This window comes from Nicotiana tomentosiformis, chromosome 1 (assembly GCF_000390325.3).
Source record: "Nicotiana tomentosiformis chromosome 1, ASM39032v3, whole genome shotgun sequence".
Taxonomy (NCBI): Eukaryota; Viridiplantae; Streptophyta; class Magnoliopsida; order Solanales; family Solanaceae; genus Nicotiana; species Nicotiana tomentosiformis.
This window is the reverse complement of record NC_090812.1, coordinates 85,101,597-85,125,753: the sequence shown is the minus strand read 5'-3', so window position 1 is coordinate 85,125,753 and position 24,157 is coordinate 85,101,597. Positions and strand designations below refer to the sequence as shown.

The 24,157-nt window shown below is 37.3% G+C and overlaps 2 protein-coding genes and 1 long non-coding RNA gene across 7 annotated transcripts; 1 reads left to right on the top strand and 2 right to left on the bottom strand.

Annotated features, from left to right (window-relative positions):
* Positions 1 to 6,701: 6,701 nt before the first annotated feature.
* LOC104084491 (calcium-dependent protein kinase 5) lies at positions 6,702 to 12,319 on the bottom strand. Of its 2 annotated transcripts, none has more exons than XM_009588369.4 (8): positions 11,307 to 12,319; positions 11,029 to 11,172; positions 10,794 to 10,946; positions 10,605 to 10,720; positions 10,275 to 10,442; positions 9,575 to 9,799; positions 8,848 to 8,995; positions 6,702 to 7,059 (listed from the first exon to the last, which is right to left on the bottom strand). In XM_009588369.4, exons 1-7 carry the CDS (start codon positions 12,091 to 12,093, stop codon positions 8,873 to 8,875), a joined length of 1,716 nt encoding a protein of 571 aa, XP_009586664.1. In that variant the 5' UTR covers positions 12,094 to 12,319; the 3' UTR covers positions 6,702 to 7,059; positions 8,848 to 8,872. The 2 variants fall into 2 exon arrangements, with proteins under 2 accessions (XP_009586664.1, XP_009586663.1); XM_009588368.4 differs by having other exon boundaries at positions 6,702 to 7,052.
* Positions 12,320 to 14,337: 2,018 nt separating this feature from the next.
* On the bottom strand, positions 14,338 to 23,945 carry LOC104084493 (mitochondrial phosphate carrier protein 1, mitochondrial-like). Of its 4 annotated transcripts, XM_009588374.4 has the most exons (7): positions 22,767 to 23,945; positions 17,445 to 17,794; positions 17,316 to 17,359; positions 16,582 to 16,796; positions 16,369 to 16,493; positions 14,716 to 14,794; positions 14,338 to 14,577 (listed from the first exon to the last, which is right to left on the bottom strand). In XM_009588374.4, exons 1-6 carry the CDS (start codon positions 22,923 to 22,925, stop codon positions 14,737 to 14,739), a joined length of 951 nt encoding a protein of 316 aa, XP_009586669.1. In that variant the 5' UTR covers positions 22,926 to 23,945; the 3' UTR covers positions 14,338 to 14,577; positions 14,716 to 14,736. The 4 variants fall into 4 exon arrangements, with proteins under 4 accessions (XP_009586669.1, XP_009586667.1, XP_009586670.1 ...); XM_009588372.4 differs by having other exon boundaries at positions 14,338 to 14,794; XM_009588375.4 differs by lacking the exon at positions 14,716 to 14,794.
* LOC104084492 (uncharacterized) lies at positions 19,379 to 20,661 on the top strand. Its single transcript, XR_004503813.2, has 3 exons — positions 19,379 to 19,553; positions 20,143 to 20,215; positions 20,549 to 20,661. It is a non-coding gene; the product is annotated as an uncharacterized lncRNA (long non-coding RNA).
* Positions 23,946 to 24,157: the final 212 nt, after the last annotated feature.

Below are 24,157 nucleotides of genomic sequence, written 5' to 3'. Positions count from 1 at the left end.
ACCTCTAACGGCTTGACCTCCACCTCTAACAGTCTGGCCTCTACCTCTAGCTGCCTGACCCCTGCCTCTGGCTGGCTGAGCAGGTGGTGCCGAAACCATGGCACGAGAACCCTGATGCTGTGAGCTGCCCGATGTTCGAGGGGAAAATCTAGCAATGTGCCTCGGATAATCTAGCAATGTGCCTCGGATCACCACAAGTATAACATGACCTCGGCTGTTATGACTGTTGACCCTGAAACTGACCCTGTCGACCTAAGTAACCACCCTGATAACTCTGGAGTGGAGGTGCACTAATAGGAGCTGGTGGTGCGCTGTAGGCTAACTGGTCGGAATAAGGCATATGAGAACCACGACCACCCGAGGCACCGTGGGATGCCTGGAGTGCTGAATGAAATGGCCTGGGGCATAAGTACCCCGTCCTCCAGATGAGGCTCCACTGAATCCACTGGAGTGACGAGGCCTCTTGTCAGACCCCTGACCACTCCCTTGAGCTAAAACTATCTCGACTCGTCTGGCAACATTGGCAGCCGCCTGAAAAGAAATCTCACTCCCAGTCTCCTTAGCCATCTGCAATCTGATAGGCTGAGCAAGTCCATCAATAAACCTCCTCACCCTCTCTCTCTCTCTCTCTCTCTCTCTCTCTCTCTCTCTCTCTCTCTCTCTCTCTCTCTCTCTCTCCTCTCTCGATAGGAAGCAGAATAATAGCATGACGGGCCAAATCCACAAAACGGGTCTCATACTGAGTAACAGTCATACTGCCCTACTGGAGACACTCGAACTGACGGCGATGCTCCTCGCTCAATGTGATAGGCAGAAACTTCTCTAGGAAGAGCTGAGAGAACTGGTTCCAAGTAAGAGTAGGTGACCCCGCTGGTCTGGTCAACAAATAATCTCTCCACCATTTCTTGGCGGAACCAGTCATCTGAAATGCAGCAAAATCGACCCCATTGGTCTCCACTATACCCATGTTCCGTAGCACCTCATGACAGATGTCAAGTTACTCCTGGGATCCTCTGAAGGAGCACCACTGTAGTGAACCAGGAAGAGCTTGGTAAACCTGTCCAACATCCATAAATCCTCAAAAGACATAGCTGACCTGTCACGGGTCTGTGTCGCAACAACCGGCTGAACTATTTCGACTGGATGAGTGGCTGGAGTCTGATATTGGGAGCCATCTACTCCGGAGTGTGAGTAGCAGGAGTCTGGGCTCCTCCTCCAGTTTGAGAGACGGTTGGTGCCATGGGAAATGCGCTAGTCTGGGCCACACTCTCCATAAGGTCCACCAAACAGACCAAAGCGTCCTGAAGCACTGGGGTGCCAATGAACCCCTCCGAAACCTGAGCTGGTCTGACAGGCACAGCCTGGGCTGGAACCTCCTCATCAAACTCTACCAGAGGCTCTACCGTTGGTGCCGCTGCTCGGGCTCTGGGCTGAGCCCTGCCCCTGCCTCGGCCTCTGGCACGGCCTCAGCCTCGACCTCTGCCCCTCGTAGGAGCTGTCACTAGAGGCTCTGGTTGCTGCTCGGCTGAAGATGCAGTACGTGTTCTCGCCATCTGCGAGAGAATAAGAGTAGAAGAGTTCAATCAGTATTGAGAAAACAACATCGCACGACAGAGAAGAATAGAAGTGAAATTTGTTCCTAAACTTCATAACCTCTGGAAGATAAGCACAGACATCTCCGTACCGATCCTCCAGACTCTACTAAGCTTGCTCGTGAATCGTGAGACCTAGGCAACCTAGTGCTCTGATGCCAACGTGTCACGACCCAAAATTTCCACCGTCGGGACCGTGATAGCGCCTAACATTTCACGTGCTAGGCAAGCCAACGTTAGAGAATCATTAAACCAATCCTTATTCCATTAAGTAAATAACAACAATTAGCTAAGATGGAATATAGTGACTGCAGAATAATATAAAAACTGCATTGATTTCTACCACCCAGATCTGGAGTCACAATTCACGAGCATTCTGGAATTCACTACAAGTAATAGTAAGAAAGAAATACAAATGTCTGAATTAAAGAAACAGTAGAACATAAAAGATAGACGGGGACTTCAAGGTCTGTGAATGCCGACAGATCTACCTTGAGTCTCCAGATAGCAGTCCAGTAGCAAAATATCGATCAACCTGAGCCGGTACCAAAATCTGCACAGAAAATGCAGAGTGTAGTATCAGTACAACCGACCCCATGTACTGGTAAGTGTCGAGCCTAATCTCGACGAAGTAGTGATGAGTCTAAGGCAAGGCACCTACAAATCAAACTGTATAATTTAATAGTGTATATATAAATAACAGTAATAAAGAGCTAGATAGGAAATATCGGGAGGGGAAAATATGTTGGGGGAAATGCGAGATAAGGAACTACAGCAGAATGATGACTGGAACAACCAATATACTATGAATCAACAGAAACAACGAATGCAGTAAAGGAAAAATGTACGGCATCAACCTTCGTGCTTTTACTCTCAATCTCACCATAAAAACAATAGAAACGGCACGACATCACCCTTCGTGCATTAACTCTCATATCATGGCATGGCACTACCCTTCGTGCATTAACACTCACAATATGGCACGACATCACCCTTCATGCTTTTACACTCACAATATGGCACGGCATCACCCTTCGTGCATTAACTCTCACATCATGGCACGACATCACCCTTCGTGCATTAACACTCTCCCTTACCATAATGCAATGAATAAATAACAACAGGGAAATAGAATAACAAGTACAAGTTTTACTTCAACATTTGAGTCCACAATATCAATTTCAACTTCGAAATAATTACTCAATTATCACCAGAAGATCCGTAAACATGATAAGAACGATTAATTTAACAACATTAGACTAAACCTGTAGCAATTAGGCATGGGAAAGAGATAATATAAGAAAAAGGGGAGAAACACGAAAAAAAATAGGTAAATTGGCGGCGCATAAGTACTCGTCACCTCACATATACGCCGCTCACATGAATTTCACATAGCAAATAATCTGAGGTTCCTAATTCCCTCAACTCAAGGTTAACCACGACACTTACCTCGTTCCGAAGGCCACTCAATACTCAATCATAGCTTTTCCTCTAGAATTCACCTCCAAACCACTCGTATCTATTCAAAAAATGACTCAATAATATCAAATATTGCTACGAAATCAATTACATTGCATAAATTTAGATTTCCCAAATTTTCCTCCAAAAAAAATCGAAATTCGACTCCGGGCCCGCTTGGTCAAAACCTGAGGTCCGGACCAAAAATCCAATTACCCATTCACCCCCGAGCCCGGATATATAATTGGTTTTGGAATCCGACCTCAAATTGAGGTCTAAATCCTCAAATTTCCGAAATTCCTAGTTTCTATCCAAACCCCTAATTCTACCATGAGAACTCTAGATTTTAGGTTAAAAATTCATGAAATGTAATGGGTAATTGAAAGAAAATAGTTTAGAATCACTTACCAACACTTTGGGGAAGAAAATATCTCTTAAAAATCGCCTCTAGACTGTTTGGTTTTGAGAAAATGAGTTAATGGCCAATCCCTTTTTTGGATTCTGTTAAGTGATGGGCGACAGTGTTCATCGCGATCGAGTGAACACTATCGCGTTCGCAAAGAGAAGCCTCCTAAGGACTTACGCGATCGCGGGAGGCTTTATGCGTTCGCGAAGGCTTAGCGCGCCTTGCCTTCGCGTTCGCGAGACAAGGCTCGCGTTCGCATAGAGTTTCCCAGGTCCCCTGCCCAACCTAGCTAAAGCTACGTGATGATAGGCTATAATTACGTATTTAGTCGCTTATTACACTCTAATTTACTGCACTTTAATTGAGTTTGAGCTTTAATCGCTAGTATTTTGCACTAATTGTGTGTTTTATGCCTTGTAGGAGTGATTCCGAGCTATGTAGATGTTATAGAATGAATTCAAGTAATTTGGAGCTTTGAAGTCTTAGTAAAAGCCCAAGAAATTAAGCCGAGATCATGTTTGGGGATCAACGGATGATAGTTAAGAACGAACGAAGAATTGAGTAGGTATATTCTGCATTGTCTAGTAAAATACACATAACTTTTTGCTCCACACTCCATGTGAGCTCCACAATATATGGTTGGAAATCTAATTCAAAGGGCTACAACTTTCATCTTTTACGTTTTTCCAAATTCCAAACAGAATAGGGTAAAAAATGCGGTCGAATACGCGGCCACGGATCTGGCTGCGGATGTGAGGCAGAACACTGGGTAAAATCCGCAGCCAAATCTGCGGTTGAATCCGCGACCGCGGACGTCCTGACCTGGAAAAGTGTCCTTTTTCGCGTAGGAGAAGGTATAATTATTTGGGCCCGACTCTACTTGGTATATATACATGGAAAAACGTTATTTTGAGGACCTTGGACATACTTTTGACATATTTTTGACACAATTTAGACCTAAGGAAGCAAGAACACACTAGGAGCAAGGCGGAGAATTCTTCTACAAGTTTCTCACTTCCTTCTTCTTGTTTCTATTATTGGTTATGAATTCTAGTATTGTAGTTATGCATACTATTATGAATAGCTAATTTGTTATCTAGGGTTTTGATGGAACCTTTTGTAGGATGAATTCTTGTTATGTTTTAATATAATTTAGCCTTTGAATTTATCTATTTGTTCAACTACGTGTTTATTTCAGTTGATTGAATGGCCATCGATTGACTGTGCCTATTTATTATATGTTGCTTGAGAAAGGATACATATTTAGGTGGTTGTTGAACAATGTCACTCCTAACGTATGTGAGAAATCAATACAACGGGTTTAAAGGTAGGTTTAGAAATAACAAAGCCTTGACGTGGTCATAGTGAGCGGTTCGATGAAGCCAACAAGCATAGTTCGAGAGAATATGTCTAGTAAATTGTTGTAGTTGCTCGAGAGAGAATTACAGCACCTAAAGTGCTCACGATCAGTAGAGAATACATCGGCGAAATTATTGGGAACATAGCTGGAAGGATTCCGACAATTAGGAAAATCATAACTCTAGACCTCCTTAATTTAGTCTCCAACCCTTTGTCTCGTTAGTTGATAATTTTACCGCTTTCTAGTATTTGCTAGTTAATTCGTTAGAAATATAAATCTCAATCTTTATAATTTAGAAAATTATTCAAACTTATTTTCTTAGTGATATTAAAAAGCTATAGCTAAGCCTTAGTTCTCTGTGGGATTCGACTCCGGACTTTTAGACCGGATTATGTTTGCAGCGACCGCTTATCCTTTTTAGGACTAGAGTTGGGCGTGATCACTACGCGTTCGCGTTCGACGGGTGGCGTTCGCGTAGAGCAACTCCCGCCAATGCTCCGTGTTCGTGACCATGGTCTCGCGTTCGCGTAGAGTAAAATCCTCCCCAACCCAGTTTCCCCTTTGCGATCGCGAGAGTGACTACGTGATCGCGAAGCACAACATAGCAGACACCAGATACAGCAAAAATACCAGATTTTCTAAGTCCAAAACATCCCGTAACCTATCTGAAACTCACTCGAGCCCTCGGGTCTCCAAACCAAACATGCACACAAGTCTAAAAATATCATACGAACTTGCTCGCGCGATCAAATCGCCAAAATAACACCTAGAACTACGAATTTAGCACCAAATCAAATGAAATTTTCAAGAATACTTTAATATTTCCATCTTCACCATCGGATGTCCGAATCACGTCAAATCAACTCCATTTCTCGCCAAATTTCACAGACAAGTCTTAGATATTATAATGAACTTGAATCGGGCTCCGGAACCAAAATACGGACCCGGTACTAACAATGCCAAACATCAATCAATTCTTAAAAATAATTAATTTTCAGACTTTTAAATTTCATCAAAAATTCATAACTCGAGTTAGGGACCTCCAAATTCAATTCCGGGCATACGCCCAGGTCCCATAATTCGATACGGACCCACCGGGACCGTCAAAACACGGATCCAGGCCCGTTTACCAAAAATATTGACTGAAGTCAAATAAAATCAACTTTTAAGGCAAAAATTCTTATTTTCATCAATTTCAACATAAAAATTTTCCGGGAGACATGCCCGAACTGCGCACGCAAATCAAGGAGGGTAAAAAATGAAATTTTTAAGGCTTAAGAGCGCATAATCAAGTTCTAAACATAAGATGACCTTTTGGGTGATCACAAAAACATGCAACTTTTCTTTAGAAATATTTTTTTAGAACTTATTTCTCTGAAAAACCAAAATCCAAAGACCAGTTATGTGAATTACCCTATGTCAAGAAGTTTTACAAATTTAAGTAGAATTTTACTGTTATCTAATCTCTAAGGAAGAAATGTCCTTAGAAGATTCTATTTTCAGCGGCATTGCATCTTATCATCCTTCAAAAGCAATTATACTTTGATGGACTGAAGGAATTGGGTCACAAGTTCCACTAAAACATGCTCGTTTGATATTTCGTTTTGGTTATCCTTTATGAATTGCTGTATCATTTGAAATTGCAGCATCCTCTCAGTAGCTTAACTCAACTGAGCAGCAGGCATACCAGAAGCTATGCGGCTGTGTCTCAGGAAAGAAAACTTGTGACCATTGCTGTCAACTGCAATTTATTATGCTGAATTGGAGAAAATCAGTCATTAATCAAGCTTGTACTCAAATGACTATGCCCTGCAAATATAGCTTATGTAAAATTTTACACCAAATCGTATGCTTTTCCTCAAAGACAATGAAGATAATCTTGCAATAGAGCAAACCTCATGGATGAAATACATAATTATGTAAATAAGAAATGTGAACTGATTTGAGAAGGATACATCTGAAGGTAAACCACCTTGTAATTGAAGCAAGCATGACGCCTCAACTAAAGAACACTAAATAAATTTGAACACATCAAGTAGCTGAAACGATTCCACACACTTGTCTACCGAGATTTCAACATTTTGTTGAGGCACACAGCAAGATGATAGCAATCTACAAGCTCTTTCAGTCATCCTCTTCTACTCCAACTTGAGAACATGGCATGCCACTGTCAGAACTGGGTAGGAAACGTGTTATCATTGCAGTTTCGTTGCCTTTGTTCTATTTTCTGAAAAACCTGCAAACTAGTCAGTATCAATGTCAGAATACCTTTTATACATTAACATGACCAAGAGATGCACCTGTTCCTGGCCTAGAAAGCCATAACAGCATCCCGGCAGAAACAGTGAGAATAAAAAATCAAAATAAAAAGGTATAGTACACCAACAAGTACACAAGCACTTGTGTAACTAAAGGACAGGTATAGTGCCCCAACAAGTACCCAGGCACTTGTGTAATACATGACATCCGAATATTAAAATTGTGTACTATGAACCAAGTAACTCAACTATGATAATATGGCAAAGACTGCAATTTACACGAGAACAAAATACAACCTTGACGCCTAATACATGTTGGTGAAGGAAGAAAAACAAAATGACTTTATTTCATAAAGGAAACAGGCGACAGCGTACACCTAGAATCACATGGAGAAGATGATCCATGCAGGCGAAACCAACTAGTTGGAATCGAGGGTTAATTGTTGTTATTACTCATTACCCTGGTATTAGGTTCAGTGCTAGACTTTTATATTCATGTAGGAATAAGTGTGAAACACAGAGGAACTCTAATTTTATAGAACACCTAATTCGCCTTAAAAGGCAAATTAATCAGTGTCAGAATTAAATGGACTGAATAGAGCTACATGGATAATTCCCTGATATAGATGTTTAATTTAATAGCCAACCTCAACCAGTTGGGACTAAGGCATAGGTGGCTTCATACTGGGTTAATAAATATAACTATAGTTGGTTTACCGTTCACAAATATTCTACCTAAATTTCAACAAAGTCTAACTCGATATTCTTTTTATAGAGTTAATTAATGGTTAGAAAATACAATTAATTCTACAAGTGCTAATAACCCTCCAGAGTCCAGGATATTCTCAAATGACACATCATACCAAATATTCTGAAATGATACTTCTTCTAATATGAAGGTGGTCTTGAACCCAACTTGCATGACCTCGACTATTCCACCGGATGCCTATATCCTCTTCAAAAGTACATGAATCTGGTAATTTTGTCCACTGAAACTTCCTAGATAGATGGAAAAAAAATACCCAATTTCTTTGCCTCCACAAGATGCGAAGTCTCTTATGATTTTTATTCCAACTTCATTCATCATTAGATCACACCACCCTTTGTGTGCATATTCTGAAATGACACTCTGAAGTGTCTTTGACACTTGTACAGTTAATAATATCATTCAGATTATTAATTAACTTCCACAACTTCATGTTCAGTAGAAAACAGATTATGAAATTTCCAAACATTGTTTGTCCAACAGAGATTTTTACCTAACCTAGTCTATGTGAGCTTCACAATGTTTGTCCCATACCTGGATAAAAGAAGGTCGGTTCGACTGATGGCTAGGATAAAGATAGTCATAATATTATGAAACTTCTAAACATTGAATTTGTCGGAAAGTGCTCACTTAGACATGTTCCTTGCATAGCCATGTAGGACAACCATCAATGTGGTACATAAAACTTTTGCCAAAAGGGAAGAAACTAGTACAGAAAAGATGAGAATCCAAAAAAACTCTGAATCTGAAATACATGTTTTTTGGTGTAAATGGAGCATGTAAAGGAAGCTGAATCCATTCGAGACATGTTACAGTCCGTACAGGATTAGATGGGATATACTTTTGCTGACTGTAATTTTTTGCTACACCGGTACAGTTTTACAGGACACACTTAGTGCTGTTTTATTTATAAAATTATCTTTGCCAATTCAATTTCTTAAGGATAGAACAAGGAAAGATTTTTATTGTCAAAGCAAAGGTTACTTCAGAAAGAAAAAGGAAAATACCTAAATTATGTGTCCATTCAAAAAGCTAATGAGCTCCAGGCGCATCTCTCATGCTAAAATTCAGACTATTTCGCATTGTTCGTCTTCCAATACATGGATTTCCTTTTTGCATCATAGCAACAAATTCTCCATAATCAATGCGCCCATCCTGAAAGGGAAGTCCACCGGGAAAACCAAATAAATAGTTAAAATAGCAAGAATTATAGATGCCAAAGGAATCATTTCATCCATTTAAAACACAGATCTTAAAACGTAATTTGCCTGCATCTGCCCTATACTAAGGTTTCGGAAGACTGATCAAAGTACAACAAAGATTTATTTGATTTGAAGAAAGTCAGAAAAGTTTCTGTGTTCTAACAACACTTTTTTCATTTTTATTATGCTATCACTGCTTTGTCTTGCTTTTTCCCCTCTTTTTGACAATTATCTATGCTTTGTCTTCTTATCCTACACAGACCTATTTGGACTAGAAGTGACACCAAAAAGTGAGTAGCTGGCCTAAGTGCAGTCCGACCAAACAGAACAACAGAGTATTCTTCAACAACAATTTCTGAAACATCTCAATGCATCTGAGCAATTATAAATAAATCAGTACAGCTGCAAGCTATAAAGAAATTTAGTCAAGTTTTAGTATCCTGAAACATAATTGTTATCTCCTAATATGCGTTCACTTTTTTAATAAGTTCCTAAAATACTCCAACTTTATCTTCAACAATAACTGACATACATTATCCTGATCAACTTCTCTGATAATATCCTCAAAGAAGACATCTGTAATGTTATGATCTGCACACGCTTGCTGGAGCTCATCAACTGTAATATAACCACTTGCATCCTTGTCAAAATACTGAAATGCTGCCATGAGATGTTCTTCACGGTCCAATTTGTTAAGGTGAATAGTTGCTGCTATGAATTCTCCATAGTCTATAGTTCCACTGTTGTCCACATCAGCCTGAAAACAGTAATATTATAGCTACATCAATGGCATTAAGGAGTTAGATAAGCACTTCTGTATGAACCTCATAGACAAACATGTTTAGAGAGCCAGTACAGAGATAATCACGGGCCTAATTAAAGACAAGACCCGAACCATTAACAGTAAGGTGGTTGTGATGAAGCATATACCCACCCACCCCCCCACCCAAAAAAAAAGAGAAGACTGGGCAGCTTTCCAGTGAAGCTTCAGCAGCTACATTGAGTTTTAAGTGCTCCTCCATGAATGCTCGTAATTAATTAAACAAAGTAAAGATCCCAATCCGACTCTAGTCTTTGCACATTGAGGAACAAGCAGATTTTTACCACCAGTTCATGATCTTGTGTCATTGTGCATTTTTATGCTTCTGCCCACCTTTGGGTACAGCCACATCATCAATTGGACAAAGATGCACAAAACAAATATAATTAGTTTGCAGTAAAAGTTTTCTTACCGCATCCATAAGTTCCCGTATCTCTATATCCTTAAGAGTAGAGCCATATTTTCTCAAACCAGCTTTTAGTTCATCAAATGTAATTGCACCACTGTTATCAGTATCCATGGCCTTAAACATCTCCTTTAGACCGGCAATCTCCTCCTCCGACAAGCTTTCAGCGATCACCTGAAAGCAGAATAAGTATGAAAACTTAAATGCATTGCATTATTCAGGTACATGTCTCCCAGAGGAAAGAATCAAAAGTTTCTGGCGTAACTTCTACAATGAGGTTGATCAGACACTGAAGAACCATAATGTACAGAAAAACGACCAGATTTGTGTGCATACCCGCAAAGCCATCTTTTTTAACTTGTTCATTGCAGAAAAATGTTTAAGGCGAGAAAGTACTGCAGGATCAAGTGCTCTATCAGGAGCAACGCCATTTTCACAAATCCAAGGATGACCTGCAGAGAAAACCATAATACGAGATCAGCAGTTGGTTTACATGAATGACTCTTAGATATAAGGTGAGCATACATAATACTTCATGAGCAGTTAACCGCTCTGAAGGCCGCATGCATAACATCTTCCGGATGAGATCTTTTGCACTCTCAGATATTAAGGGCCAAGGGTCCGACTCAAAATCAATGTGCCCTTTCAGAACTGCATCAAATATCCCCTGTTGTGTTTCTGAAGAATTAAGATGGTAAGTGTACAAGGACAAAAACCAGAAAATTGACAGCTATGCTGTATAGGATTGTAACATGCATACCGGCCCAAAATGGTGGAACACCACTAAGCAGAATGTAGAGTATGACCCCTGCTGTCCAAACATCTGCTTCAGGACCATAATGCTTCAAAAGCACCTCAGGAGCAACATAATATGGACTCCCGACCACATCCGTGAAAATCTGGCCTGGAGGAGCAACCAACAAAACTCGTCAAACCAACATTACAATATTAAAAGATATACTCCTGTGGCACCAAATGAATGTCAAAAGGCAAGTAATTATTGGAAGAGAACAAGGTAGCTAAGATGTGGAGATTGACCTGGCTTAAAGAAGACAGAGAGTCCAAAGTCAATGGCCTTGAGAGAGAAATCATCATCCTTGTTAACCAACAAGAAATTCTCAGGTTTGAGATCTCTATGCATAACTCCAAGGGAATGGCAAGCCTCCACAACACCTACAATGATTTTAGTCAATTCGGCAGCATTTTTCTCGGTGTAGTGACCTCTTTGAATGATGCGATCAAACAATTCACCGCCACTACAAAGCTCCATGACAATATGAACATACAAAGGATCCTCATAAGCACCCTTGATAGAAACGATGTTCTTGTGACCTGCCAAATGGTGCATTATCTGAATTTCCCTCCTCACATCTTCAACGTCCTCCTTCGAGATGAGTTTTCTCTTGGCAATAGATTTACAGGCGTACTCGATCCCCGATGACAACTCGGTGCATAAGTAAGTGGTGCCAAACTGGCCTTGTCCTAGTTTACGACCCAGGGTATAGAGATCGCGAATGTTAGGGGTCTTATGACCCAGCACGTAATAGGACTGGTTGGCGCCTGTGCGATTCATCTCTTTTCTGAGAGGTAAATTATTAGGAGGAGGTTGTGGTTGTGACTGTTCTTTTTGGGGGGTGGGGGTGGGGGTGGGAGAGGGAGAATCAGAATCCAGATTGGTGCGCTTGGAATGGTCTTGGGGGGACTGAGCAAAAGTTTTGCCTCCGAAAGATCCACGGCATGTATTGCCCATCAAACAATCACAATCCCCAGCCCTCAGCTCAACAAAGCTTTCCTCATCCAATCCTCCTTGTTTCCTTTTTCGCATCCAAAACTTACAAAAACAATGATTGATAGATCTAACACAAGTAGCAGGCGGAGGAAGACGGTCAAATTCTATCGCTACTGCTGATGACCAAGAAGAGGAAGAAGAAGAGGAAGATGATATAGAGAGGTCAACTCCAGAACATTGTACCGATCTACTCTCCTACTATTTTCTATTTTATTTAGGTAAAACAAAATCTACTTGTAATAGAGTGTCTTTTTATTACTACTACTCCCTTGGGAAAAAACTTCAGCTCTTGTTTCTTTTTAAAGCAAGGTGAGCCGTAAATAGTGGAAAATGAAAACGCAGAGCAGGAATGACTGTGTGTGAAATAGGAACTTTGCACTATCATCTCTCACTTTGTTGGTTTTGTAACTTTCATTCATCCTTGTGCTATCACAAAACATTTATATCAAATTATATTAATTTATTATTAATTAACTATTGAGTTATAGAACATGAAGAAAAAAATATGTTATGCATAAAAAATTTCCAAACTAATTGTAGGATCTTCTAGGATATGAGCACATTATATTAAATTAATCATGATGATAATACCATTACAGATAACATTTGTATTTGTATTAGTAATTGCAAAGGTGTTTGAACTGCTCCATCAAGCATACTTTATTCTTAATAAATAATGTGTTATCTTTATTGATATTGTAACTTTGTGTGGGACAAGAGAGAGCGCGTTCTTAACAATTGAGTGGGATACCACTTCCAGCTCTAGCGTCTGACTATTCAACGCATCACATTGATGACATTTGGGCCGTTTGGATTGACTTAAAAAAAAATAGCTTTAAGTTAAGTCTTAAAATCACTTTATAAGTGCTGGAACTTATTTTATAAATAAGCAGTTACAGATAAAAGTGCTGAAACTTAAAATAAGTTGATGAAGTGTTTGGTAAACAAGTGCTGGTAAACTCTTTTTCTTGTTAAAATGACTAAAATATCCTTAAAGTTGTTAACATTATAAAGAAGATGATGACTATAATATTATATTTTCTGTTCATAACTTCAAATTCAGGGGTAACACGTAAATTCATTGAATGATTTGATTTTAGAATATAGTTACACCAATTTAAAAAAAAGGAAGGATTCAACAACCAAAAAAATTAAATGTTATGGAACCAAAAAAAGAAGCCAAAAGAATAATATTTACAAAATATCGGAATGTATCAAACATTATTTAAAAAATTATTCTTTTATTCACGTTAAGAACTTCAAGAAATTGACAAATATTGGAGAATGGAAGAAAAAAAATAGTATATTGTAGGGTTTTAACTTAGGGGTAATTTCGGAATTAAGAAAAATTATAAGGGATAAGAATGTAATATCGTTGGTCAAAGCAATATGACTTTTAAGCCAATTTAGAAAAAGTTGAATTTTCCAACTGATTTGTTTTGGCTTTTTTAAAGCAAATTTTAACTTTTTTAAGCCCATTTTTTGGTTGTCAAACACTTCCACAAATTAAAAATTGCTTAAAAGCTGATTTAAGCCCATCCAAACAGGCTCATTGAAAAACCACTCAACTCTTTCAAACATTTCTACGCTTCAACCTAAACTATTACTCCACTGGACACTGGCTTTCGCAATTGGCTCCAGTCCAGCCACCCTTACGTGCATTAACACTACTATTAGCACCACTTGTACCCACTTCCAAATTTCTTCATCTTTTTTCCTTCAAAAATACCCTTACATTTTTTGCCATTGATTTTGGCGGCTTGTTTTTAAAACTCGTGAAATATGATTATTTTTTGAAAATAAAAATTGAAAAAAATTTCAAAGTTTCCAAAAACTAGCTAGATTTTGAATGAAATTTTTTCTTCCACTCACAAAACTTCAATATTTTTTCAAATAAAATGCATGTTCAAACACAACTTCAAACTTCCAAAAATTATTTTTCAATATAAATTCAAAAACTCATATTTCTAATTTTAACCAAATCTATATCCAAAAGCTAGCTTAAATCCATCACAACCCTCTGCGCCTGCTACTCACAAAATATAATAGATTACCACCACAAGTCAACAAGATATACAGGAGAGATGCAGTCACCCAGGACAATTCATGTCCACTTTTCTCATTTGTTTGTCAGCAGCTAATAGTAAAAAGAACTCGGCATGACAAGTGGGATCCATAGTGACACGTCCAAGTAGTTAAAAAAAAATTAATGTGGGGTTTGTGGGGTTTGTGGGGGGGGGGGGGGGGGTTCCTTTGTTGGATCCAAGTGCAAATAATATCTTCTGAACAAACAGAAAGCGTCAATTTTCATGCTACCACTAAGTAATTTTATTTCGTAATACATCTTCAATATACTCTTTAAATCTCCTTGAGAAGGAGGTGAAATGAAAGAAATGAAATCTTAAACACATTTGTATGTTATATACAAGATGTGACAGTTGCAGAGTCATCCTTTTCTATTTTCTCTTGTAAGCAATATTGCTTCATTCACAAGTTGCAACCAGACGGGGATCAGATTGCCTGAGGAATGGAAATGAGATTCGTGAAGATGAACTGCATACAAGTAATTTATCAAACAAGGAGAACAAACTGAGAAACACGCCGAGGAAAGTAACTGAGGGCACAGTTATGAATGACTGAAATTGATATTTTTTCTACCAGACTTAAGGGAGCTGTTGTTTATTGTAAGAGTAAGTTGGGATCCTTCTGATGTCGAGTAAGCCCCCCACTTGTCGGCCTACAGGTTAGAGACAATATAATTTTTAGCACAACAGAGAATCAAACGTGTTTTATAGGCACCAAGCATCCAGCACTATAATTCTAAACACAGCCTCAACAATTTTATGCTGGATTGCCTGCTATTCTTTTGTATTCATGAAATTTCTCTGCACAAAGCTATCAATTGTCACATCAAGAAACTCGGGTTAATTTCACTGATTGGTCATTGAACTATTTTTCAATTTCACTAAAATCATTTAACTATTTTTTGTCACTTAAAAGGAACTAAACTTTATCATTGTCACTTAAAAGTCATTTTGCCTCAAACCCCTACCATAAAAATGACATGGCATTAAATTTTATGATAAAAATCCAAAAATAAATGTCACATAAGCTAATATGGGTCATACCCATTTTAGATCCATTTATCCTTTAAGGTGATTTGACCCATAATCCAAATGGGTTTCGATAAAAAAAAAATATTTAGTTCCACGTTAGTTTAAAATGATTATCTTATACTACAAAGTTTTGCCTTTTCTATTACATAATGCACATTTATAATTATTCTATACTAAAATAATCTATGCTAGAAAATTCTTATTTTGTTTGTATGCCCCATCTGAGTCATTTTATAACTCTACTGAAGCTAAAATACTTTAGTATTTTAAAATGACTCGGATGGGGCATACAAACAAAATAAGAATTTTCTAGCATAGATTATTTTAGTATAGAATAATTATGAATGACTCGGATGGGGCATACAAACAAAATAAGAATTTTCTAGCACATTAGTTTGGATACAATAGTATTTTAGCTTCAGCAGAGTTATAAAATGACTAGGATGGGGCATACTAACAAAATAAGAATTTTCTAGCATAGATTATTTTAGTATAGAATAATTATGAATGTGCGTTATGTAACAGAAAAGGTAAAACTTTGTAGTATAGGATAATTATTTTAAACTAATGTGGAACTTAATATTTTTTTTTTTTATCGAAACCCATTTGGATTATGGGTCAAATCACATGGATAAATTGATCTAAAATGAGTATGACCCATAGTAGCTTATGTGGCATTTATTTTTGGATTTTTATTATAAAATTTAATGTCATGTCATATTTATGGTAAGGGTTTGAGGCAAAATGACTTTTAAGTGGCAATGATAAAGTTTAGTTACTTTTAAGTGACAAAAAATAATTGACTTTAGTGAAATTGAAAGATAGTTCAATGACCATCATTGAAATTAACCACAAGAAACTCTTATACCAAAGTTTATACAGTTGATTTCATGTTTTAGAAATTTTAAGCATCTGTGATGCTTGACAAAAATGTTCAGCAATAAAATCCGGAGCTATTACGAATCTTCATATCATAGTTTCTTTATGATTTTTTGAAGTCCAAAAGCACAAGGCGACAATAACGAAGGAAAAGCTTCCTTCCCCAGTTCTGGCCATAGTATTTGAATAGCAAATGTCTCATCACCCTTACTTGACAAATGGACAAGTTCACAAATCAAGGCACAGAATAATCGAGCATTTGGAAAGAAAATTATACAAGAACAAGTACATAGAAGAAAGAGAATGATATACTTACAGTCCAGTAAACAGTTTAATTGTGTCGTAGAGAAACCATTGCAGAGTCACAACAGGCCCTACAATTGCAATTCGAACAGGAAGACTTCTAGTAAACAAATTAACAAGCCCAATCTTCTTTATGGCCTGAAAGCATCATATTAAAAAATTTCCAACTAATTAGATTTTTTCAAATATACTTGAATACCATGAGAGTGTTTGATAGAAATTTTACCTGTCTTATTGTGTCAGCCTTTTTGTTGTAAAGAAATGAGACAATATTGTCAGCAGGATTAGATATTACAGTGCCAACAGATCCAGCAACATAGCCTGATAAGCATGTTACGCCAAGTTGCTGGGCTCTTGAGCAATCTTCCTTCCTTCTCTGTATGACCTTCCGGTACATCAGATCTACCGAGTGCTCAAATGTCGAAAACATGATCATGGAAACTGCAAACAGGAAAAGAAGCATAAAGTCAAGTCATAATTACAAACTCCAAAAGCAGAAAGCCAAATATTGGTAACTACAGCTGGTAATGTGATAATTGTATTATAAAGGGAATCTATATGCAGCAAGATTTCAAAGGCAAATATGATTTAATAAGCACTTTCTAGAAATTGTAAAATAGCCACTAAATTCAGTACCAAGTGCAGACTTGTAAGTAGCCGACAATAAAAAAAAGCCAGACAGTAAATGAAGAACTGAAGCAACAAAAAAGATCCTATGCAGCAGCCACAAAATGCAAAATGCCACTTTTCAATAGTAAAAACAGATAAATTGAAGAGCAAGACAAATCTACAGGATACACAAAACCCACACCGATTACTCCATTCCATCCCCACCCAAGGGACACTGATATGAGTAAACTTTACCAGGGAAGTCCCAAAACAACCGAATGACAATATGAAGGAAACTATAGGGGAGATGGGAGGGCTAATAGAAAAAGCTAAATTAAGTAAAGATTTTACATGGAAGGTTACGCCCCCAAAGTGGAAAGAGTCCCTTGAAAAAGCTACAGTGAAGCAAAAACAAACTTCAGTATCAATGTGCAAGGTGGGCAGCAATAGAATAAACACTGCATACTTCTTGGACTTTACCCTGAAAGGCCTTCATTCGCGTACAGCTTGCGAAACCCATCAGTTAATCCCCTGGCAAAATGAGGCTGAGTCTGGACCTGAATTTTGACAGCTTCAAAGGGACAAAGTGCCACATCAGCAAATACTTGAGCTGATGCACTGCTGAGGAAGAATATAACACTCCTTTGTTGATCAACCAACAAGTCAGTATAGAACCTTTTAAAGTATTCATAAAGACCAAATTTACATCCTCCTTGGACTCCATATCCAAATAGTTTGCCCGACCAACCTCTCCAAAGAGCAGAACGGCCTTGCTCTCTCCATAGAGTAATAAATCCTGATGAAATGCCTCGATATTTGAGAGGGTTCACCTAAAGCAAATAAAGGTGTTATGAGAACATACCAGAACAGGGAAGTTACTTCTTTTCTTTCTCCCTTTAATTTTAGTTTGTCGGTCATGAGGGGTGCCGTAAGGAGTTTTTCAGATTTTGAAAAGAGGAAGGTGTGTCTTCTAGTGCAAAAATTAGTAAAGAACTCACGAGGTTCTTCAGCTGGAAATCAAGACAAGGATCGTATGAACAGAACAAGCACAAGCACATATCCAGCACCAGGAGATTCTAGTTATCAAAACAGATATTAAAAACAAAGTAAACATCTAAACATTAGACAGAAGAACAAAAACATGACATCAGAAAGAATATTAGAGTTGGAGTTTGTTTCTTAACATGTAGGAGGCCTTTATTAATGAAAGTTTGCAAAATAGGTAAGCAGACACTCCTTCAGAAGAAGTTTTCTTTAATTCTCACTTCAAAAGTTTTATTCCTTTCTCTTTACCAGGTTATGTAATAAGTTGTAAAGAAATTTCTTTTATATTCTTTCTTTTTTGGGCCTATTAACTTTCAGAAGATGAGCCTATTGAGAAAAATCCACAGAAAAGCGGTGTTGTAGTTTTGGAAATTAGATTGCAACTTTTCAACCTCTATGGAGTCTGGACAAGGAAAGCTTCTCAATGTACAATTATTAGGCACCAGAATGGCGCATGCACCTAAATTTTCTGCCAACTGCATAGCACTTTGTAGTGACTTCAATCAAATGAGGAAGTCACTAACAGCCATTTATTTTAAGTGAGGTTCAAAGTACTTTCAGGGCTCAGTTGTTTTCACAAGACATCCTGACTGAAAACAAATATTATGCACTTAAGCCTTAAGCTAGATGGTCAAAGGCTCAAGGAATAATTAAGCTCTACATAGGCAAAAGGAGACAGGGAAAAAAGGAAATTTTAAGGGCTTTTATGTGGCTGGTAAATGAGGGGAGGAATATAAGGTTTTTGTAATTGCCTCAAGTTTAAAGTCATGGGAGATACAATGGCTGGGCCTCTGACACAAATGGAAATACATGAAATGGGTAAATGAGTGAGCTAAAATACGCCTATCCATATCTATATATCTATATCTACATATCTATATAAAGCTCGGAATGTGAAAGGTGATGTGACACCTCCTATGCCCAGCAATTATATTTATCTATTCTCTCCTATTTTTGACAGTTTTTCAGTTTTATTCTTTTTTCCTATTTTTTTACATTTATGTGCTTTAAAAAAAAAAAACTAAACAGTAGCTCCTTTTATTTTTTTCTCAACTAACAGTCGCTTATTTACTTCTCTTAATAAATTGTAACCGAAACATTCTCTCGCTTATCACGGTTGTCGTATTTACTGGGAAAAAACGCCTCCATCTCTTCTCCTTTTTTTTCTTCTGTCTTTGATTCTCACTTCCCTCAAGTTTTCCTCCTTCTAAAGTGATTATCCAATTGCTAATATTTTTCCCTTTACCTATTGATGACTATTGCTGAAATGTTGAGTTAATCAACCCATATTATTATTTTTCAATGTAGTAATTCAAGCACTCTGTTTCCAAACTACTATTATCATTAGGAACTGCAGGTAAAATATGCTTGCCTGTGATTATGTAGTTTAATTTTTTATTGTGGCTCCTGTATAACTTTTAATTTTGTCCTTCCTTTTCTCTTAGTAAGGAGATCCAAAAGGCATTCCTTTGACTCAACCTGTCTCCCATTAAAGTTCTTTTGATCAAACCATGAAATTTTAGCAAATTAGGAGACAGACATAAGGTATTACTTTCCTTATTGATTGCCCATTATCTCGATTAGTTCTTAATGTGTTCCTTTATTATTCAACACTGTTGCTGGACTTTTGAGGTTTTTGTTCTCCTTCCCGTGTTTCTACAATTTTGTTTTTCACGTTGACACTACTGCCATTATTTTGATAGGGATTTTAGATGTTTCAATTTTTCATCAGTTTCCAACTTGATCAAAGGGCCGTCAGAGTCTACTACGGTTTAAGTGATAACATATTTTTGATTTCCTTATCTGTTGGTATATGTATATGTTGCTGCCTGCATTTCTTTGTCAGTATTAGAATATTTAAGCCTGCCAATCGGTCAAATTTGTGAATGGATTTTTGCTGAGATCTCTATACAAAGTTTCTTGCTCTTCAGTTATCCTAGTTATGATTTTATGTTTTGATTTGGACAATATCTGGCTTCTATCTTTGGCTATGATTCTGCATTTTTTGGATTTCCCCTGGCATCACTCCAGTATTTTCTTTTTCTCTTTGGTTTCTTATTCTTTGTATTTATAGGAACAACAAAGGAGCTAATCAAGGAAAAGAAAATGTGTTTTTTATTTTGTGATTTTGCAGAAGAACGAGAATTATGCATAAGTGATTGGAGGAGGAAGACTGGGGATTTGACTGGTGAGGAGAGGAGAGTAAGGTAAACGGGAGGGAAGAGCTTTCTCGCCTTTTTGTTTTTAACGAAATTTTGCTAAAGAGAAAAGACATGCTGAATAGGGGGAGAGAAATAGAAACAGGTAAGAAGAAGAGAATTAAGGAAAAGTACAACTGATCACTCTGTTTGCCCAAAAAATACCGGATAAACTAGAAATTACTACTATATTTCAGTTTTCTTCAAAATTTCTGTGTTTGCCCTTGCTGGTTGTGGTTTCTATTCTATGAACATGCTTTTTCCCACAGTTTCAATGTGATTTTTCATATTAATTTTGAATCTAATGTTATGTTCTTTGATTGTGCGGTGGTGAAATTATAGGTAAAGAAGAGTAATCATTCTGGTTACTCCATAGAACAGGAAAATATCTGCCTAAGGAAAAAGGTGAAGAAGTTTAAGAGACATCAGAGTGATAGGAAAATATCTGCCTAAGGTATTGTTCTGTCTTTTTAGCAATCATATTCTTACTTAAACTCCGTTTGAATCTTTTTGTTCCGTGATCTTAAAATCTCATGAAATAAAGGTATTATTCTGTAATTATGAACAATTCAATTTTACTTAAAGTTTGATATGGATCTTTTTGTTCAGTAATAATAAAATTTGCATTTCATATGTGTAAAATTAGGATAAAAATTGGTTTACCTTATTTGTTATATATAACTATTTGCTACATTCTTTTGTGTATGGAAAGGGAAAAAAGTAAACTAGAGAACAGGTCTTGCAACACAATTGGCTTCTCCGTCAATAAGCTTTCTGATACTTTACCTGCTTAAATCTCTTTTATTAAAGGTACCTACTTACTCTTTTACATATTTTGTTTGATGAAATTTTTTTAATAGAGTGAAGTAGATAATGCAAATACAAAAGTGAGATGGGAAAGCTTATAGGTATATTTAGTTGTTGATTATCATTTTTCTATGTTTGGAAAGAATAAAGATGGAATTAACACGCCTATCATCTTGGAAAGAAGGGGGGGGGGGGGGCAGTAAAGGCAAAATTACTTGTATTCTTCGGAAGAACTTTCACAAGACTGGAGTCTTTAAGTTTTTTGTGCCCTTCTATTATTTTTGACACTTCCTTCAGTACATTATTAAGAAATTTTTTTATGGGAAACTGCTTTTTTAGCTTCCTGGATGTTCACTTGATCTGTATCATCGTTTGAGCTACTTGTGGGAATTAGCTGAGACTATCGACTGCGGTAGGTCCAGAATTTAGACATGGCGAGTTTTGAATATTGCAGTCTGCCAAACTCAAAGGTGATCAACAGGTCTGATGACTGTGCAACATACAATAACAGTAGAAGTGGATGGAAATATAACAAAAATGACAGTACAGCTCAATAGTATATAACATAATCACTGAAAAAGAATGGAATCTTTTCTTTGGCCTATTTCTAGGTAAAGTTTCAATATCTTGAGATACTTTTGCTAGCTTCTACTATCGATACTTCGATAGTGAGCCCACTTCCTTAAAAGGGTGACAAACTGCTGCCATGACGACTGCTGTGGGGATTGTCTATTCAAGGCTAAAGAATCTTACTGCTATTCCGTATATTTTTAGCTCCTAAGCAGTTTTTTCACGGGTCACTAAAATTGGTTTCTGTCCATTAGAAACAAACTAACAGAATAGCTGCAGGGTTTGGATTTACAAAACTATGAAGCTGGTTTAGAGCAAAATAGTTCCTCTAGATCTTTGAGACAAGCAAAAGTCTCTTAACATGGTGAGCAATACCAAGGTGAAAGTCGTCATCAAAAGGTAAATTGGGCAGCCAAGAGCAAGACCCTCATCGGGTGAAATGTTGAAGGATCCATAATCCTTTTTGATGTTGTCAATTATTATGAGAATGATCTTGCTTAATATGGTTTGCCATCATACCTATTTTTTAAAACATTTTTATTGATTTGCCTCGTGCAAGAAGATAGTACTTGATATATCATGACTAACCTATGTTCACTCTTGATTGGTGATTGAGAGTATCAGCTATGGCATTATTAGTTGTCATTTTAGTCACTGCTTTATACAGTTCCTGATTGATGATTGGGACTTGAGAATATAAATTGTTTAATTAAGAAATAAAAAAGTCAATAAAAAACAACAAACATGAAATAACAATGGAAAAGAGATAGGTAACAGAAACGTAATTTAATGGATAGACATTGTGCCTTGCGTTTCCACTTATTTCTTTTGATTTGTATTGTTTTAGTTTTAAATTTTCTTACATCTCTTTTCATCTTCATGCTATTTTCGTTACATCTTCGTGTTTAAAGTTACACATACACAAGCACCCATTTTTCATTAAGTGTTTTCAAAGTTATATTTTCTCTCTTTTTCCTTTAATACCGTATTTTGGAAATTCAATGATAATTGATACCCCAAATACAAAAGTAGAGAAAAAGAATGAACATGAAGGATAATGCAAAGATGTTATAGAAATACAAAACTAAACCTTGTGTTGATTTTTTATTTGTTTATGACTCTTATTACTTTATAAAGTATGAGAAAATAATGAAGCAGGTGAGAAATAGAAGAAAAGTCGAACCTGCATGTTAACCTTCAAGACATCGAGAGGGGTAATGGCGAGATGAGTAACGCCAGCGCTGAGCATTCCTCCAGCCGTACAGAGTCCGTAATACCCAGCTGAGAACTCCTCGCACCATCTTTCTCCTTCTACTCTTTCCAATTGTGATTTCTTCAGCATTTTCTTCTTTTTTTTAACTTTACTCTACCAACCCTGACCTAGTCGATTGCCTCTTAAGTAATGGTGGTGATGCTGAAATAAAACCAGTAATGTAATTGAATGAAAACTTGGAACTTTGGAGGCCAAGAGCTTTGGAGCTTTCTCTTGCTCCAAACATGTCCACGTCTTCTACGGCAAAGATCCAAATTTGCCCTCCATTAATAGTTTGGGTCAAAGATACCCTTGCCGTTATGCCCTTTTACACAATTTGGGACATGATTTGAATCTAATTAGTCTCTAATTAATCGAATTAGCAACAGAAAAAGCCACCTGTCCAAATTTTAACCAAAACCCCTGTAACGCCCCCCCCCCCCCCCCCCCCCCCCCAATCACACACAGTAATATTTTGTCAGGCCCTTTCCCCGTAATCCGAGCTCACCGTCGCCGGCAACTTCATCTCCATGCTCGACTGATGAATACAGTATTCTCCCATATAAAATCACCCGTCATCAGAATTAGTTTTCAAAAATTTACACTGAGAAAACGAGAAATATTTACGCTTCAAGAAGTCAACTTTCCACATACTAGCTTTCCAAGCAATCAAATTTTTCCCCATAAATCGGACCCAAAAATTTACAAAAAAAGACACCATCAAACTTAAAACATTTCGTGCTTCCTCAGAAAGAGCTTTTCAAATTCCTTAGGTGAAACAACTGGGCTTAGGACGCCGGTTGTGGTGTTTCTCTTTTCCATTTTTGATGGTTGACGGACATAGAGATTTTTCCGGTGAGGCTTTTTACTTTTGAAAGTGCTGTGATGGTTACAATTTGAAGAAATTTTCAGGAATGATGGATTATGGGTGCAAGGAAGGGATCCGTCGGGTGTATATTTCATAAATCAAATTTCTTTGATGGGTGGGTCGAGGATTTCCTATGAAATTGTTTGAAAATCCACCGTCTAATTGGAATGGGGAGTAAATTACACAATTTTCGTTGTTGTTGTTTGAGTATAATTTAAGAAGAGTGATTACACTTTTCAATTCTCGTAGACTAAAAATTGGTAGATGACTTTCAAATACTTTTTTTTCTCTCTTCTAAATATTATACTATTATTCTTTTTTTTTTAAAGGAAACTCTTGCTGATTGCTCTTCCAGTTCGTGTAGATTCTTTCCTTCTCCTTAGCACCGGGTACTATTGTTTTCCTCCTCCTCTTTTTTATTTTTATTGCATACGTAATTGTAGTACATTAGTAC

Bases quoted from the DNA above. Each gene is read 5' to 3' on its own strand.
- LOC104084491 (XM_009588369.4), bottom strand. From the start codon at position 12,093: ATGCGAAAAAGGAAACAAGGAGGATTGGATGAGGAAAGCTTTGTTGAG. The intron at 10,721-10,793 runs GTATGCTCACCT...TTTTCTCTGCAG, and splicing joins AACTGCTCATGAAGTATTAT to GTCATCCTTGGATTTGTGAA. The intron at 9,800-10,274 runs GTAAGAAAACTT...TACTGTTTTCAG, and splicing joins TACGGGAACTTATGGATGCG to GCTGATGTGGACAACAGTGG.
- LOC104084493 (XM_009588371.4), bottom strand. From the start codon at position 22,925: ATGCTGAAGAAATCACAATTGGAAAGAGTAGAAGGAGAAAGATGGTGC. The intron at 17,795-22,766 runs GTTCGACTTTTC...TATTTGCTTTAG, and splicing joins TCTTGAAGGTTAACATGCAG to GTGAACCCTCTCAAATATCG. The intron at 16,797-17,315 runs GTAAAATCTTTA...TCCTGTTTGCAG, and splicing joins TTGGGGGCGTAACCTTCCAT to TTTCCATGATCATGTTTTCG.